General features: G+C 46.5%; 1 protein-coding gene across 3 annotated transcripts in view; it reads left to right on the top strand.

Moving 5' to 3' along the window:
• LOC144499889 (uncharacterized) overlaps window positions 1-14,662 on the top strand; it is an 89,972-nt gene that overhangs the window by 7,767 nt on the left and 67,543 nt on the right. For all 3 annotated transcript variants that reach the window (XM_078222525.1, XM_078222523.1, XM_078222526.1), the window contains exon 2: window positions 13,563-13,622. In XM_078222525.1, the coding sequence (XP_078078651.1) occupies window positions 13,563-13,622 (60 nt within the window). The remainder of the gene's footprint in view (window positions 1-13,562; window positions 13,623-14,662) is intronic.

Here is a 14,662-nt window from a genome sequence, read left to right as displayed (position 1 = left end):
GCCTGAAGCACAGAGCGGGCCCAGTGGTGGGTGTGAAAAGTGTTCCCAGGCCCGGGAGTGCAATTACACGCTGGCTGGCCAATTGACTGGCTAGGCCGAGTGCTCCCGGGGAGGGCGGGCACCATGAAAAGGGCCAGTGTTTCCAGCGTACCTTCCTCAGAGTGACAGCTGCTGCGGCGCTCTCTCAGGGAGCCGCTGAAAAATAAATTGGAGGGAAGAACTCTGCAAAGCGTGCCTCCTTGGCACAGTCAAACCTGAGCCCCGTGACACCTTTTTCCTGCCCTGGGTCCAGGTTGAAACTAGGCCATAAAGGTCAATCAACCATAAAAGCAAAAACAGAAAATGCTGGAAAATCTCAGCGGGTCTGACAGCATAGAAATCCTACAGTGCAGAAGGAGGCCATTCGGCCCATCGACTCTGCACCGACCACAATCCCACCCAGGCCCTACCCCCACATATTTACCCGCTAATCCCTCTAACCTACGCATCCTAGCACTCTAAGGGGCAATTTTTAACCTGGCCAATCAACCTAACCCGCACATCTTTGGACTGTGGGAGGAAACCGGAGCACCCGGAGGAAACCCACGCAGACACGAGGAGAATGTGCAAACTCTGCACAGACAGTGACCCGAACCGGGAATCGAACCCGGGAAACTGGAGCTGTGAAGCAGCAGTGCTAACCACTGTGCTACCGTGCCGCATCTATGGGGAGAGAATCGAGTCAACGTCTAGATGATTCTTAGACCGTAAAAGTAGATGGGTCATGTAAAATGGTGTTCAATTGGTCCCTTAATGGGCTAAATTGCCTGCTTGACTGATAGCGGGCGCACTTCCGGCACTTGCGTGCTCCTGCCGACCGAAATATTGCAGGAGTGCTTCGGACACGGGCCTGAAGTTTTTTTGTGCGATGTCACGCAGTTCCGAGGCAGGTGTACACCTACCCAAGCAAGATAATATTCTGGCCCTGGAATATTGGGCAGGATTCTGCAACTGTTCACGCCAGCGAGATTCCCCTGTCCCGCTGCGGTGAATGGAGATTTGGCTGAGTGCCAAATTCTCCATCCTCTCTGTCAGCGAGGTGTGAATGGCCGGAGAACTCCGGCCACTGTGTGCAACTTTGGTCTCCATATTTAAGGTAGGATATACTTGCACTGGAGGATGTACAGCGAAGGTTTACCAGGTGGGTCTCTGGGGATGAGCAGTTTGCCCGATAGAGAAAACTGGTTCTATATTCTCTGGACTTTATAAGAATAGCATTAGCTAATTGAAGCATACAAGGGGCTTTGGATTAGAGATATCGAGCAGTTCTTTCCCCTATCCTGGGGAATCTTAAACCTGGCACAATCCAAAATTGTGCATTTGGCCATGCTAAGTTCTCCCTCTGTGTACCCGAACAGGTGCTGGAGTGTGGCGACTTGGGGATTTTCACAGTAACTTCATTGCACTGTTAATGTGAGCCTATTTGTGACACTAATAAATTAAGCTAAAGTTTAAAATAAAAGTTTAAATGAGTGGCTGCTCATTGAGGAGAAAATTCTTCAGCAAAAGACTTGTGAATATTTTGGAATTTGTGGAGAGGTGATGGCCTCGTGGTATTATCGCTAGACTATTCATCCAGAAACTCAGCTAATGTTCCAGGGACACGGGTTCGAATCCTGCCACGGCAGATGATGGAATTTGAATTCAATAAGAAATATCTGGAATCAAGAGTCTACTGATGTCCGTTTAACCATTGTCGATTGTCAGAAAAACCCATCTGATTCACTAATGTCCTTTGGGGAAGGAAATCTGCCGTCCTTACCTGGCCTGGACCACATGTGACTCCAGAGCCACAGCAATGTGGTTGACTCTCAACTGCCCTCCAAGGGCAACTAGGGATGGCCAATAAATGCTGGCCAACAAGCGATGCCCATATCTACTGCTGAAGGTTGTGGATGCTCCATCATTGAATACTTACGTTGTGACAGACATTTAGTCTCAAGGAAAAAGGGGAGTGAGCGGAACAATGGCTTTGAATCCGAAGATCAGCTATGGTCATAGTGAATGGTGGAAAAGGATCAGCAGACTGGACAGTCCATCCTGCTCCCACACATGTTCTTGCATCTCTACGGATTCTTCCCCAAGACTGCTCCCGTTTTAGGGGCGGTACAGTGGCACAGTGGTTAGCACTGCTGCCTCACAGCGCCAGGGACCCGGGTTCGATTCCAGCCTTGGGTCACTGTCTTTATGGAGTTTGCACATTCTCCCTGTGTCTGTGTGGGTTTCCTCCGGGTGCTCCGTTTTCCTCCCAGAGTCCGAAAGATGCGCTGGTTAGGTGCATTGACCCAAACAGGCACCGGATTGTGGCGACTAGGAGAATTTCACAGTCACTTCATTGCAGTGTTAATGTAAGTGTTACTTGTGACTAATAAATGAATTTTACTTCACTTTAAATTAGCAACGTATTTTGAAGTGATGGCGTTCCACATTTCAGGCAGGCTCCAGGTGAAGGAATCAGCCATGTATTCATCTATCGATATGGTTTAAACATACTTGTGCTGTAATTTTCTTTGTTCTTTGGGATTTGAGTTCGAACAGGCAGCATGGTTGGTGCATGCTTGGAGGGCCGAAGGGCCTGTTCTTGGGCTGTAATTTTTTTTTCACTCACCTGATGAAGGAGCAGCGCTCCGAAAGCTCATGATACCATATAAATCTTTTGGACTTTAACCTGGTGTTGTGAGACTTCTTACTGTGTCCACCCCAGTCCAACGCCAGCATCTCCACATCGTAATTTTCTTTGTTCTGTGCACGGTGTCTGTGGCAAAACGGTGCTGAAAATCTCCCTGAAGTGAAAGCTGCTTCAACAGTAACCAGCAAGGGACTCCCTTCACTCTACCTGTATCTCCATCGCGGGCCAATTTCACCCAAAACAATTATAAAGGCGGGGATTTTCCGGCCATGCAGGCCCCAAGGCCGGAGATCCCTGCCCGAGGTCAACGAATCTTTTCATGTTGCGTTACATTTTCTGTCCTGCCTGCTACGATTCCTGTGGTGGGCGGAATGGGAAAATTCCGCCCTCAGTGTCACAGGAGTCTGAAATCCGGGGTCTTTCACTCGTTTTTTTTCCAGCGAGCTTCCCTACACAATTTCCCCACACTCTTGTCAATTTCTTTGACAGTAGGGAGTTTCAGGCTGGTGGGGAGGGGGTGCGGGAGCCTAAGCTCACCGAGGAAGCCGGCTGTAGGCTGCTGGGTATGCACCCTGAACTCCCCTATGCTGCATACAAGTGTACACAAGATAGGGGAGATATGTCAACGCCCACCTGATGGCCAATTCCGCCCCCCCCATGGACAGACACCGGGTGGGATTCCAATGTTTAGTCTTCTGCTCAAAGTTCCCGCCCTGCTATGCTACTCGACCGATGCAGCGGGGTGGAAAAACCACCCCCAGCATCTTTCAGAACCTCAGGATGTCCCAGAGTGGCACACAGCCTGGAAAATATGCTTGATGTGTGGTCACCATTGTGATGTTGGGAAATCAGGATGTCCGTTTGCACACAGCAAGCTCCACAGCAGCAATGTGATCCTGATCAGATAACCTATAGCATTGTTTTAATGTTTATTTATTAGTCACAAGTAAGGCTTGCATTAACACTGCAATGAAGTTACTGTGAAATTCCCCTAGTCGCCACACTCCGGCGCCTGTTTGGGTCAATGCACCTAACCAGCACGTCTTTCAGACTGTGGAAGGAAACTGGAGCACCCGGAGGAAACCCACGCAGACACGGGGGAACGTGCAGACTCTGCACAGACAGTGACCCAAGCCAGGAATCGAACCCGGGTCCCTGGCGCTGTGAGGCAGCAGTGCTAGTTGAGGGATAGGGGATAACTCCCCTGCTCTTCTTTGAATGGTGCCACAGGGTATTTTGTGTCCACTTGAAAGAACAGGTGAGATCTCCGTTTAGCATCTCTCCTTAAGATGGCACTTCCGGAAGTGCAATGCTGAAGCCTCTGGAGCCAGACTTAAAGCCACAGCCTTCTGACCCAGAGGCTCCGAACATAACCACTAAGTCCCGGCTTCCATTGCGTTAGGTGTTTGCTGTAATTATGTTGAGTAGGCCTGTCTCTTTAAGGCTGCTGCCAAGGGTTCCTGATCCAAACCGAGACATGGTGAGACTAAATATTGCACTATTTGCTCATTGCAGCTTCTGTAGGTTTGCAGATGACTGGAAGTCCCCAGCTCCTGCCCCAAGGGATAGGTTATCAAGGTTAGAGAGAAGACAGCAGGAACCATCTCTCTGTTTTAAGTGTTTTTGATGTGACTTCTTGACGCAGATAGCATGATCATCACAAGCTACGAAATGATTTTTAAAATCATAATTTTATTCTTTCCAGCTGCACAGAAATATAAATATGTATGAAATTATGAGATCTAATGCTTCAAAGCTGCAATCAAATGCTTTTTATCTGCAATGTACTCCACAGTGTTATTAAAACACATTGCTTGGAACTCTGACCAGACATCCAGGAAAAAAAGCCCATTTGAACTGTTAGTGTCCAACTCGCAGAACTGTTATACAATCATAGAATTGCTACAGTGCACAAGGAGGCCATTTGGCCCATCAAGTCTGCACCGACCGCATCCCCCCCCTCCGGCCTTATTCCCATAACCCCACATTGTTACCCTGCTAATCCCCCTAAAACTAGGGTCAATTTAGCATGGCCTATCAACCTAATCCTAACATCTTTGGAGTGTGGGAGGAAACTGGAGCACCCGGAGGAATCCCATGCAGATACGGGAAGAATGTGCAAACTCCACACAGTCAGTGACCCGAGGTCAGAATTGGGTGCTCCGGTTTCCTCCCCCTGTCCAAAGATCTGCGGGATAGGTGGATTGGCCATGCTAAATTGCCCCTTCGTGTCAGGAGGATTAGCAGGGTAAATTCGTGAGGTCCGGGGGTAGGACCTGGGTGGGATTGCTGTCGGTGCAGGCTCGATGAGCCGAATGGCCTTCTCACGCATTATATGATTGTAATCTCAACCTCAAATTCCCACCTACCCCCGATAACCTTTCAACCCCTTTCTAGCTCTGCCTTAAAAATATTCAAAGTTCCTGCTTCCACTGCCTTTTGAGGAAAATAACTCCAGAGACTCAGCGCCCCCTGAGAGAACAAAATTCTCTTTATCTTCTCTTCAATGAGTGAGCCCTTATTTTTAAACTGTAACCCCTAGGTCTAGATTCTCTAACAAGAGGAAACACCCTCTCCACACCCACCCTGTCGATACCCCTCAGAATCTTAAAGGTTTCAATCCAGTCGCCTCTTACTCTTCCAAAGTCTAGTGGATACAAACCTAACTTCTCCTCTGTCCCCATAAGACAACCCGTCCATTCCTGGTGTTAGTCCAGCAAACCTTCTCTGAACCGCTTCGAACACAATTACATAGTTCCTTAAATAAGGAGACCAATACTGTGCACAGTACACCAAATGTGGTCTCACCAAAACTGAAGCTGAACCACCCCACTTTTGTAACTAATTCCACTCTCAATAAACCAAAACATTCTATTAGCTTTCCGAATTACTGTACCTGCGATTCATGCATTAGGACACCCAGATCCCTCTGAATTTTAGAGCTCTGCGTTCGCACCACTTAGATAATATGAATTTTTATTCTTCCTGCCAAAATGGACAATTTCACCTTTTCCTCCATTACGCTCGCATTTGCCAGATCTTCGCCCACTCACTTAACCTATCTACCTCACTTTGTCGCCTCTTTGCGTCCTCTTCACAACTTACTTTCCTGCTTATCTTTGTGTCACCAGTGAATTTAGCAACTATACCATCTGTCCATCAAAGTCATTGACATAAATTGTAAAAATCTGAAGCCCCAGCACTGATCCCTGTGGCACACAACTGGCTACATTCCGCCAACCTGAAAAAGACCCATCTATGGCTACCCTCTGTTCTCCCGTTAGCTAGCCAATCTTCTATCAATACCGATAAATTGCCACCAACATCATGAGCTTTTATTTTCCGCAATGACCTTGGATTTAATAAGGTGCTCCATGAAAGGACAGGGTAAAGGTAAAGTCACCATAGTCTCAGATGACCATAGGCTGCTCTGTCATTTGAGGGGGAGAGCTGACTGGTGGTGATTTAACCCGAGGGTCACCACACCTCAGGCGAGGGGCAGGACTGTAATGACTTCAATCAGGCCATTGAGGTTGACCTTTTGGAATATGAACTCTCTGATTAAGGAGTCAATTGATGGGCCAATCAGGGAGTCTTTTCCTTGTATTTAACCGGGAGTGTCAGTTCCTCTGGCATTCCCGAAGGTAGACTGCTGACTGATAGCACTCTTTGTACTGCTGTTAGAATAAAGGGATTTTGGTGAAGGGATTTCTGCCTCCCAAGACTTGTTACAGGGGCCTACGTGAATAACCTCAGCTGGTACGGGATTGAACCCACGCTGTTGGTGTTGCTCTGCATCAGTTTATTTATTAGTGTCACAAGTAGGCTTACATTAACACTGCAATGAAGTTGCTGTGAAAATCCACGAGGTTTATTTGGTAGCAAAAGCCACATATGGCTTTTGCTACCAAATAAACCTGTTGGACTTTAACCTGGTGTTGTTAAACTTCTTACTGTGTTCACCCCAGTCCAACGCCGGCATCTCCACATCATGAAAATCCACTAACCAGCTGTCCAGCCAACTGAGCTAAAGCGACCCCGGAAGGACAGTACACCCACCAGTTCCACTCTATCCACAGCACACATTGCCCTATTGTTCTTTTGCTGGTTACTTGACATCTGTTTTTTCTGGTCACCAGCGTTTCTGCTGTTGGAAACGGTTCCTATTAATTTGCACAATATTTACATAAATCCTGCAGCGATGTGAGCAGCTCAAAGACTGAGAGTTCTGTGGCAAATGATTCACCTCCTGACTCCTCATAGCCTGTCCACCAGCTACAAGACACACGGCAACATGGAATGTTCTCCATTTGTCCGATTGAGTGAAACTCAAGAATCATAGAATCCCTACAGTGCAGAAGGAGGCCATTCGGCCCATCGAGTCTGCACAATACCATGCAGGCCCTATACCTGTTTACCTTGCTAGCCCCCCCTGACACTAAGGGGCAATTTAGCATGGCCAATCAACCTAACCCCCACATCTTTGGAGCTTGACACTGTATGGAACTAAGCAATCTGCCTGATTGGCACCCCATCCGTCACCTTAACCATTCCCTGCCTCAAACATCGGTGCGCAGGCTGCAGTGTGTGCCAGCTACCAGATGCATTTCAACAATTCACCAAGACATCTTAGTCAGCACCTTACAAACCTGAGCCCTTTGTGGTGGACCTCGATAGCGCATCACCCTTCACCACCTAGAGGGAGAAGGGCAGCGAGGGGATGAGAACAGCACCAGCTTCATGCGTTCCTCCTCCAAATCTCACACCACTCTGATTTGAGTACATATCTCCATTTCTTCATCGTCAATGAGTCAAATTCCTGGAGCTCCCTGGTAGCATTGTGGGGGCATACCTACTTTTCACAGGCTGCAGTGGTTCAAGAAGATCGTTCATCACTACCTTCTCAAAGATAACGAGAGATGGGCAATCAACGTTTGGCCCAGATCTTCCATTCTGCAGAAGCTCATTCCCCCCTCATCCTGGAGGATGAGCCGAAGTTTGAAGTCCCCATATGAGGGCTGCCTAGGAAGTTTCAACTTGTGTTGGGCAATTACCCTGTGTCTGGAACCCTCTGCAACTCCAATTTAACGTCGGAGACTTTGGGTGGTTACGGCTTACTTAGCAGCAAAAGTTAGGAGGATTAGTTACCCAAAGTTAGAAGTGGTTCACTAGTACTATACCACCCCAGATCCACCCTAATAATCCACCCTCTTCTCTCACACGCTTACCTTCTCCCCTAACTTCTCAAAGTGGCTGGGGCATTTAAACTTCCCATAGGGGAAGCGATGGTCTAATGGTATTATTGCTAGACTATTAATCCAGAAACTCAACTAATGTTCTGGGGACCTGGGTTCGAATCCAGCCACGGCAGATGGTGGGATTTGAATTCAATAAAAAATATCTGGAATTTGGGAACAGTAGATGCAGCGGAATGTAACAAAAAACATGAAACTGAGCAGGAATTATTTATTGAGTTGTTTAAAATAAGGAGGAAAATTGGGAGGTAAATAGGGAGTGCGTCTAAGGTAAGGGAATCTTAAAATTCAACCTAACGTAGCTAAAAGCAAAGGTTTTTTGGAATATGGAATCCATTGGTTCATAATCCCTCAAGTGCCAAACAAACTGGGGTGTTTAAAAAGGAGACGGGGAGTGTGGGTACATGGATAAGGTGTGATAAATCTGATTTAACCAACTCGAGCTTGCATGTTAGGCAGAATGAGTTGAACAGTCTGCTCCTAGTGTTGCATGCCGATGTGTTCTGTTGTGGTGAACGCGGTGAATGCAAGCTCTCTGCAAATGAGTGTTGGTTTTGTGAAAGGAAGGTCTGCAAAATGAAAGGAAGTGGAATCAGAACTGAGGCACTGACATTAACTCTGCTGCAGTCACGCATTCTGCGTGCTGTCACACACAGACAGTCGATTCACAATATTGCAGACAACACTACACTCGCGTTAAGTGTTGTGCACAGTCACCAGAACACACCCAGGCTGTTTCACTCTATTCATGCTTTCTGTGGGTGGTATGGTGGCACAGTGGTTAGCACTGCTGCCTAACAGCGCCAGGGACCTGAGTTCAATTTCCCAGCTTGGGTCACTGTCTGTGTGGAGTCTGCACATTCTCCCCGTGTCTGCGTGGGTTTCCTCCGGGTGCTCCAGTTTCCTCCCACACTCCAAAGATGTGCAGTTTAGGTGAATTGGCCATGCTAAATTGTCCCTTAGTGTGCAAAGGTCTGTAAGTTAGGGGGATTAACTATCGTAAATATGTGTGGGGTTGCGGGGATAGGGCGGGCGAGAGGGACTGGGTAAGATACTCTGTCAGAGATTCAGTGCAGACGCGATGGGCTGAATGACATGTTCTGCACTGTCGGGATTCTGTGCTGAAATTGCATTATATGGTTTCTTTGCCATTCAGTGATCTGCACTTGGTCGGTGCATATGTCAAGTTTGATGTTGAGCTCTTGATGCCATGATTAAGGTGTTTGTAGATGGCCAGGTCACTGACAGGCACAAGTGGGCAGAAAAGTGATAGATTGAATTCAATCCCGGGACGTATGGGGTAAAATATTTGGGGAGAATAAGCAAGGTAATAAATTGATAGGATACTGAGAAGTGTAGAGGACCTTGAATTGCATGCATTAACTGAGGCATAGAATGTAAGAGCAGGAAGTCCATGCTAGAACGGTACAAAACACTAATTAAACCAAACGTAGGATGCTGCTTGCAGTACTGGTCATCATATTATAGGAAGAAGGTGATCGCAGTAGAGAGGTTGCAGAGGAGATTTACATGGACTGCAGAACTTGAGCTGTGAGGAAAGATTGGATAGTCTCGGGTTTTTATTGAGAGCGGGTGCAGGGAGGACCAGTAATCACACACCACAGAGGAGTGGGTGAAAAGAGGACCCAGAGGCAGTCGCGGCGTGGAGAAGTGTCATCCAAGTGTTTCAAGCATTTCAAGTACTTATTTAAATATTGTTTAAAGGTTGTGAGGTTTCCAGCCTCCACTACCTTCCCAGGCAGTGCATCCCAGATTCCCACCACCCTCTGAGTGAAAAAATAAATTCTCAAATTCCCTCTGAATTTCCTAACCCTTACCCTAAAACTCTAGGCATGCTTGCCTTCATCGGCCGGGGCATTGAGTTTAAAAATTGGCATGTCATGTTGCAGCTTTATGGAACCTTAGTTAGGCCACACTTGGAATATAGTGCTCAATTCTGGTCGCCACACTACCAGAAGGATGTGGAGGCTTTGGAGAGAGTACAGAAAAGATTTGCCAGGATGTTGCCTGGTATGGAGGACATTAGCTTTGAGGAGAGGTTGGAGAAACTTGGTTTGTTCTCACTGGAACGACGGAGGTTGATGGGCGACCTGATAGAAGACTACAAGATTATGAGGGGCATGGTCAGAGTGGATAGTCAGAAGCTTTTTCCCAGAGTGGAAGAGTCAATTACTAGGGGGCACAGGTTTAAGGTGTGAGGGACAAGGTTTAAAGGAGATGTACGAGGCAGATTTTTTACACAGAGGGTGGTGGGTGCCTAGAACCCGTTGCCAGGGGAGATAGTGGGAGTGGGTACGGTAGTGACTTTTAAGGGGCATCTTGACAAATTTATGAATAGGATGGGAATAGAGGGATATGGTCCCCAGAAGGGTAGGGGGTTTTAGTTCAGTTGGGCAGCATGGTCGGTGCAGGCTTGGAGGGCTGAAGGGCCTGTTCCTGAGCTGTAATTTGTTCTTTGTTCTACCCCCTTGTGATTGACCCCTCAACAGCTGCTTTCTATTCCCCCTGTCCGTACCCCTCATGATCTTGTACATCTCATTGTGTGTGAGAATTCCCCCAAACATCGGGTGGAAGCCGTTGTGAGACTCGAGACCTCATCTGCGCTGACTTTGAATTGTCAATGTGTGCACCAGGGCCTTAAATGCTGCCTCTGTTTTAAATGTGCTTAGTTAGCACACTAACGCCCACAGTTAACCCGCTTAGAGGCTGCTGCAGCTCCCAGTGTAAACCTGACAACTTGAGTCAACTGAAATGTCGAAGGTTAAAAAAAGACCTGCATTTCAGACAGCACATTCCCCAATGATTGGATGCTTTAAAGTAGTTTACAGCCTATGAAGTACTCTTTAAAGTGCGATGGTCTGGGTGAACAAATTGTTGTCAACGGTTGACAGGGAAAATGGTGGCTGGACAACGGGCAGCCTTCAATTAAGAGATAATTCAGACACAGTCAAGATATAATCCCTCGAAAGGGAAAGGTAGGGCAAACAAATCTAGAGCTCCCTGGAGGACAAAGGGAGATAAACATTAAGACAAGAAAGAAAAGATTTGCTTATGTTTGGTAGAAAACACACTGCAGAAGGAGGCTATTTTGGCCCATCGAGTCTGCATCAAATCTCTGACAGGGCATCCTACCCAGGCCCTCTTTCCCATAACCCCACATATTGACCCCGCTAATCCCCCAAATCCACACATCCTGGGAAGCTAAGGAGCAATTTAGCATGGACAATCCAGCTAACCTGCACAACTTTGGACTGTGGGAGGAGTAGGGTTGATCAGAGACCCGAAAGTGGATTTGCAAATGGGGGCATAGCTGAGATGTTGGAAGTGGGAGCGGCAGTGGGAGTTGATAGTTAGGAGTGTGGGGCAATTGTAGAAGCGTGTTGGGGTTCTCAGGGTCTCTGCCAGGTCGGTGTCTTCCTTCAGAGATCGGAGGATTTCTAGACCTGCAAGTAAATTTCGAAGAGCAGTGTTAGTGATTTTTAGGCAGTGGGAGTTGATATTTAGGAGTGTGGGGCGATTGTAGGAGTGGGGGGACTGCTTGGAGCCTGCAGGAGGTCACAGCTGAGATGACACGTAGCAGATGTTAAATGAGTACTTTTCATTTGTCTTTACCATGGAGGAAGATGCGACCCAAACCTTGGTACAAGAGAAGTTAATCTAGACACTGGAAAGGTTTAAAATTGAAAAGGAGGAGATACTGGACAGGTTATCGGTACTTAAAGTTGATAAGGCACATGGACCAGATAGGATGTATCCAAGTATCCTATGGGATTGGGGAGTGAAACTTGTAGAGGCACTGGCCATCATTTTTCAATCTTCCTTAGACTCCAGAATGGTGCCAGAGTTCTGGAGAATTGCAAACGTTACACCCTTGTTCAGAAGAGATAAGGTCAACAACTCCAGGCCAGTCAGGTTAGCTTCGGTCGTGCGGAAATCTCTAGAAACAATAATTCTGGCCAAAATTAACAGTCACATGGACAACTGCATGTTAACTAAGGCATGGATTACTTAAGAGAAAATCATTTTTAATTAAATTGCTGGGATTTTTGTGAAGCGGTGACGGAGAGGGTTGATGAGGGTATTGTTGTGGATATGGTGTATATGGACTTCCAAAAGGTATTTGATACAGTGCCACAGGACAGACTTGTGAACAAACCTATAGCTTTAGAATGAAAGGGACAGCAGGAACAAGGATATGGATTGGCTGAGTGACGGAAAACAAAGAGTGGTGATTACTGGATTTCTTTTTTGGGCTGGAAGGAAGTTTGTAGTGGAGTTCCCCAGGGGTCAGTGTTAAGCCTTGTGGCAGCGTACCCATTTAAGGGACAAGCTCTCACATGGTCATGTGACCCACTCGGCCAATCGGACCCGAGCGCACGAATCCTGGAGCTGAGCGTGGATTTTCCATGCAGTTGGGAGTTGTAGAGTACGGTAGACTTTATATCACTCTCTGTACTTAGTTACTTATCTTAATAAACCATCCCTTCATTAATTTAGATGGTGGTCGCCTGTCTTTGTAAGGTACTACAGGTCTCTTGCTTTGTCTGATATATATTCGTGACTTAGGCCTTGGAGTACAGGCACAATTTCAAAGATTGCAGATGGTGCAGGACTTAGAAACATTGTGAACTGTGAGGAGGACAGTGTAAAACTTCAAAAGAATAAGCTGGTAGAACGGGTGGACAGGTGGCAGATGAAGTACAATATAAAGGGAAAGACTCTTAGTACGGTAGAGGATCAGAAGGACCTTGGGGTCTGGGTCCATAGGACTCTAAAATCGGCCCCGCAGGTGGAGGAGGTGGTTAAGAAGGCGTATGGTGTGCTGGCCTTTATCAATCGAGGGATTGAGTTTAGGAGTCCTGGGATAATGATGCAGCTATATAAGACCCTCGTCAGACCCCACTTGGAGTACTGTGCTCAGTTCTGGTCACCTCATTACAGGAAGGATGTGGAAAAGATTGAAAGGGTGCAGAGGAGATTTACAAGGATGTTGCCTGGATTGAGTGGCATGCCTTATGTGGATAGGCTGAGGGAGCTCGGTCTTTTCTCCTTGGAGAGACGTAGGATGAGAGGAGACCTAATAGAGGTATATAAGATGTTGAGAGGCATAGATCGGGTGGACTCTCAGAGGCTTTTTCCCAGGGTGGAAATGGCTGCTACGAGAGGACACAGGTTTAAGGTGCTGGGGTGTAGGTACAGGGGAAATGTTAGGGGGAAGTTTTTCACACAGAGGGTGGTGGGCGAGTGGAATCGGCTGCCATCAGTGGTGGTGGAGGCAAACTCAATAGGGTCTTTTAGGAGATTCTTGGATGAGTACATGGGACTTAATAGGATGGAGGGTTATAGGTAGGCCTAGAAGGCTTTGTGGGGCTGAAGGGCCTGTTTTGTGCTGTAGTTTTCTATGTTTCTATGTTTCTAAGTTCAACGCATGGAAATGTGAAGAGATTTTGGTCGGAAGGACGTGGCGACACAATATAAAATACCGGGCACAACTCTACAGCAGAGGGACCTGGGTGTTTATATGCATAGGTCACCGACGAAGATGTTTTACTTACAGTAAAGACACTATATAAAAACTGTTGTTGTAAGTTGAAGTGACTGTAAATTTTATCTTTCAGAATATGGGGATGGATTTGATCTGAGTGACGCTTTGAAAGATGATCCTGCTGAACCCCGAGGTATGTAACGACAATCATTTTGTAGACCTCTATCAGGTCGTCCCTCCGCCTCTGTCTTTCCAGTGAAAACAATCCAACCTCTCCAGATAGAGTGTTTGTTGTGAGGTTCAGTAGTGGACTCGCCAACATTAAGGGCATTTAAATGGTCATTGGATAAACATATGGATGATATTGGAATAGAGTAGGTTAGCTGAGCTTTAGATTGGTTTCACAGATCTGCGCAACATCGAGGGCCAAAGGGCCTGTACTGCGCCGTAATGTTCTATGTTGATTGAGAGATGCGTACCTCCAAGGTTGTACCTGAAAGTTTAAGTAAGTTTCATTTTTGTCTGATTTGCAATCCTGTGAATCTCCTGGGGATATTTTATTAAAGGCACTATATAAGAGCACATTGTTGTTGTAAGTTGGAGTGATTAAATGTTATCTGTCAGAGAATGGGAATGGCTTTGATCGAAGTGATGCTTTGAAAGATGATCCTGCTGAGTCTTTGGGTATGTAATGACAGGCTGTGATTGAGTGAGGCTTTGATTCCCATTTCGGCTGTGGTAGACTTCAGAGTTGCCTCTTTGTCCTTACACTGAGAATGAAAGGCAGTGGCAAAGTGTGGGTCAGAGAGAGAAATAAAACTCCAGAAAACAGCTCAACATGAAGCATCAAGGGACAGAGCCAAGGACCTGCACTGATGATCACAAATGGAGAGATTTGATAGGTGGTGACATTGGGAAAGGAACACTGTAGGTTTTCTCTTTTAATATATAGATTATCTTATTCTATATTAATCCTTAATTATCTGACTTCAGAGTAACCCAATATAATCAATTAAATATTTAGGTTTGAATAAAACATGACCAGACGGCAAAATGGATTCTCTAGTGGCAAATTTAAAAAGAGAGTTTATTTTAAAAAGCAAAATTCAAACTTAACACAAAATAGTTAAAGCTTCAAATTAATGATCAGGTGATTGAAGAGTAAGGTTGTCCTCCTGTTCCTCCATTCAGTAAGAAGTCTCACAACACCAGGTTAAAAGTCCAACAGGGTTA

Source organism: Mustelus asterias, chromosome 10, assembly GCF_964213995.1.
Source record: "Mustelus asterias chromosome 10, sMusAst1.hap1.1, whole genome shotgun sequence".
In the NCBI taxonomy this organism is placed as follows: domain Eukaryota; kingdom Metazoa; phylum Chordata; class Chondrichthyes; order Carcharhiniformes; family Triakidae; genus Mustelus; species Mustelus asterias.
Note: the sequence above shows the minus strand (reverse complement) of the source record. Positions and strands in the feature narration are given on the sequence as shown.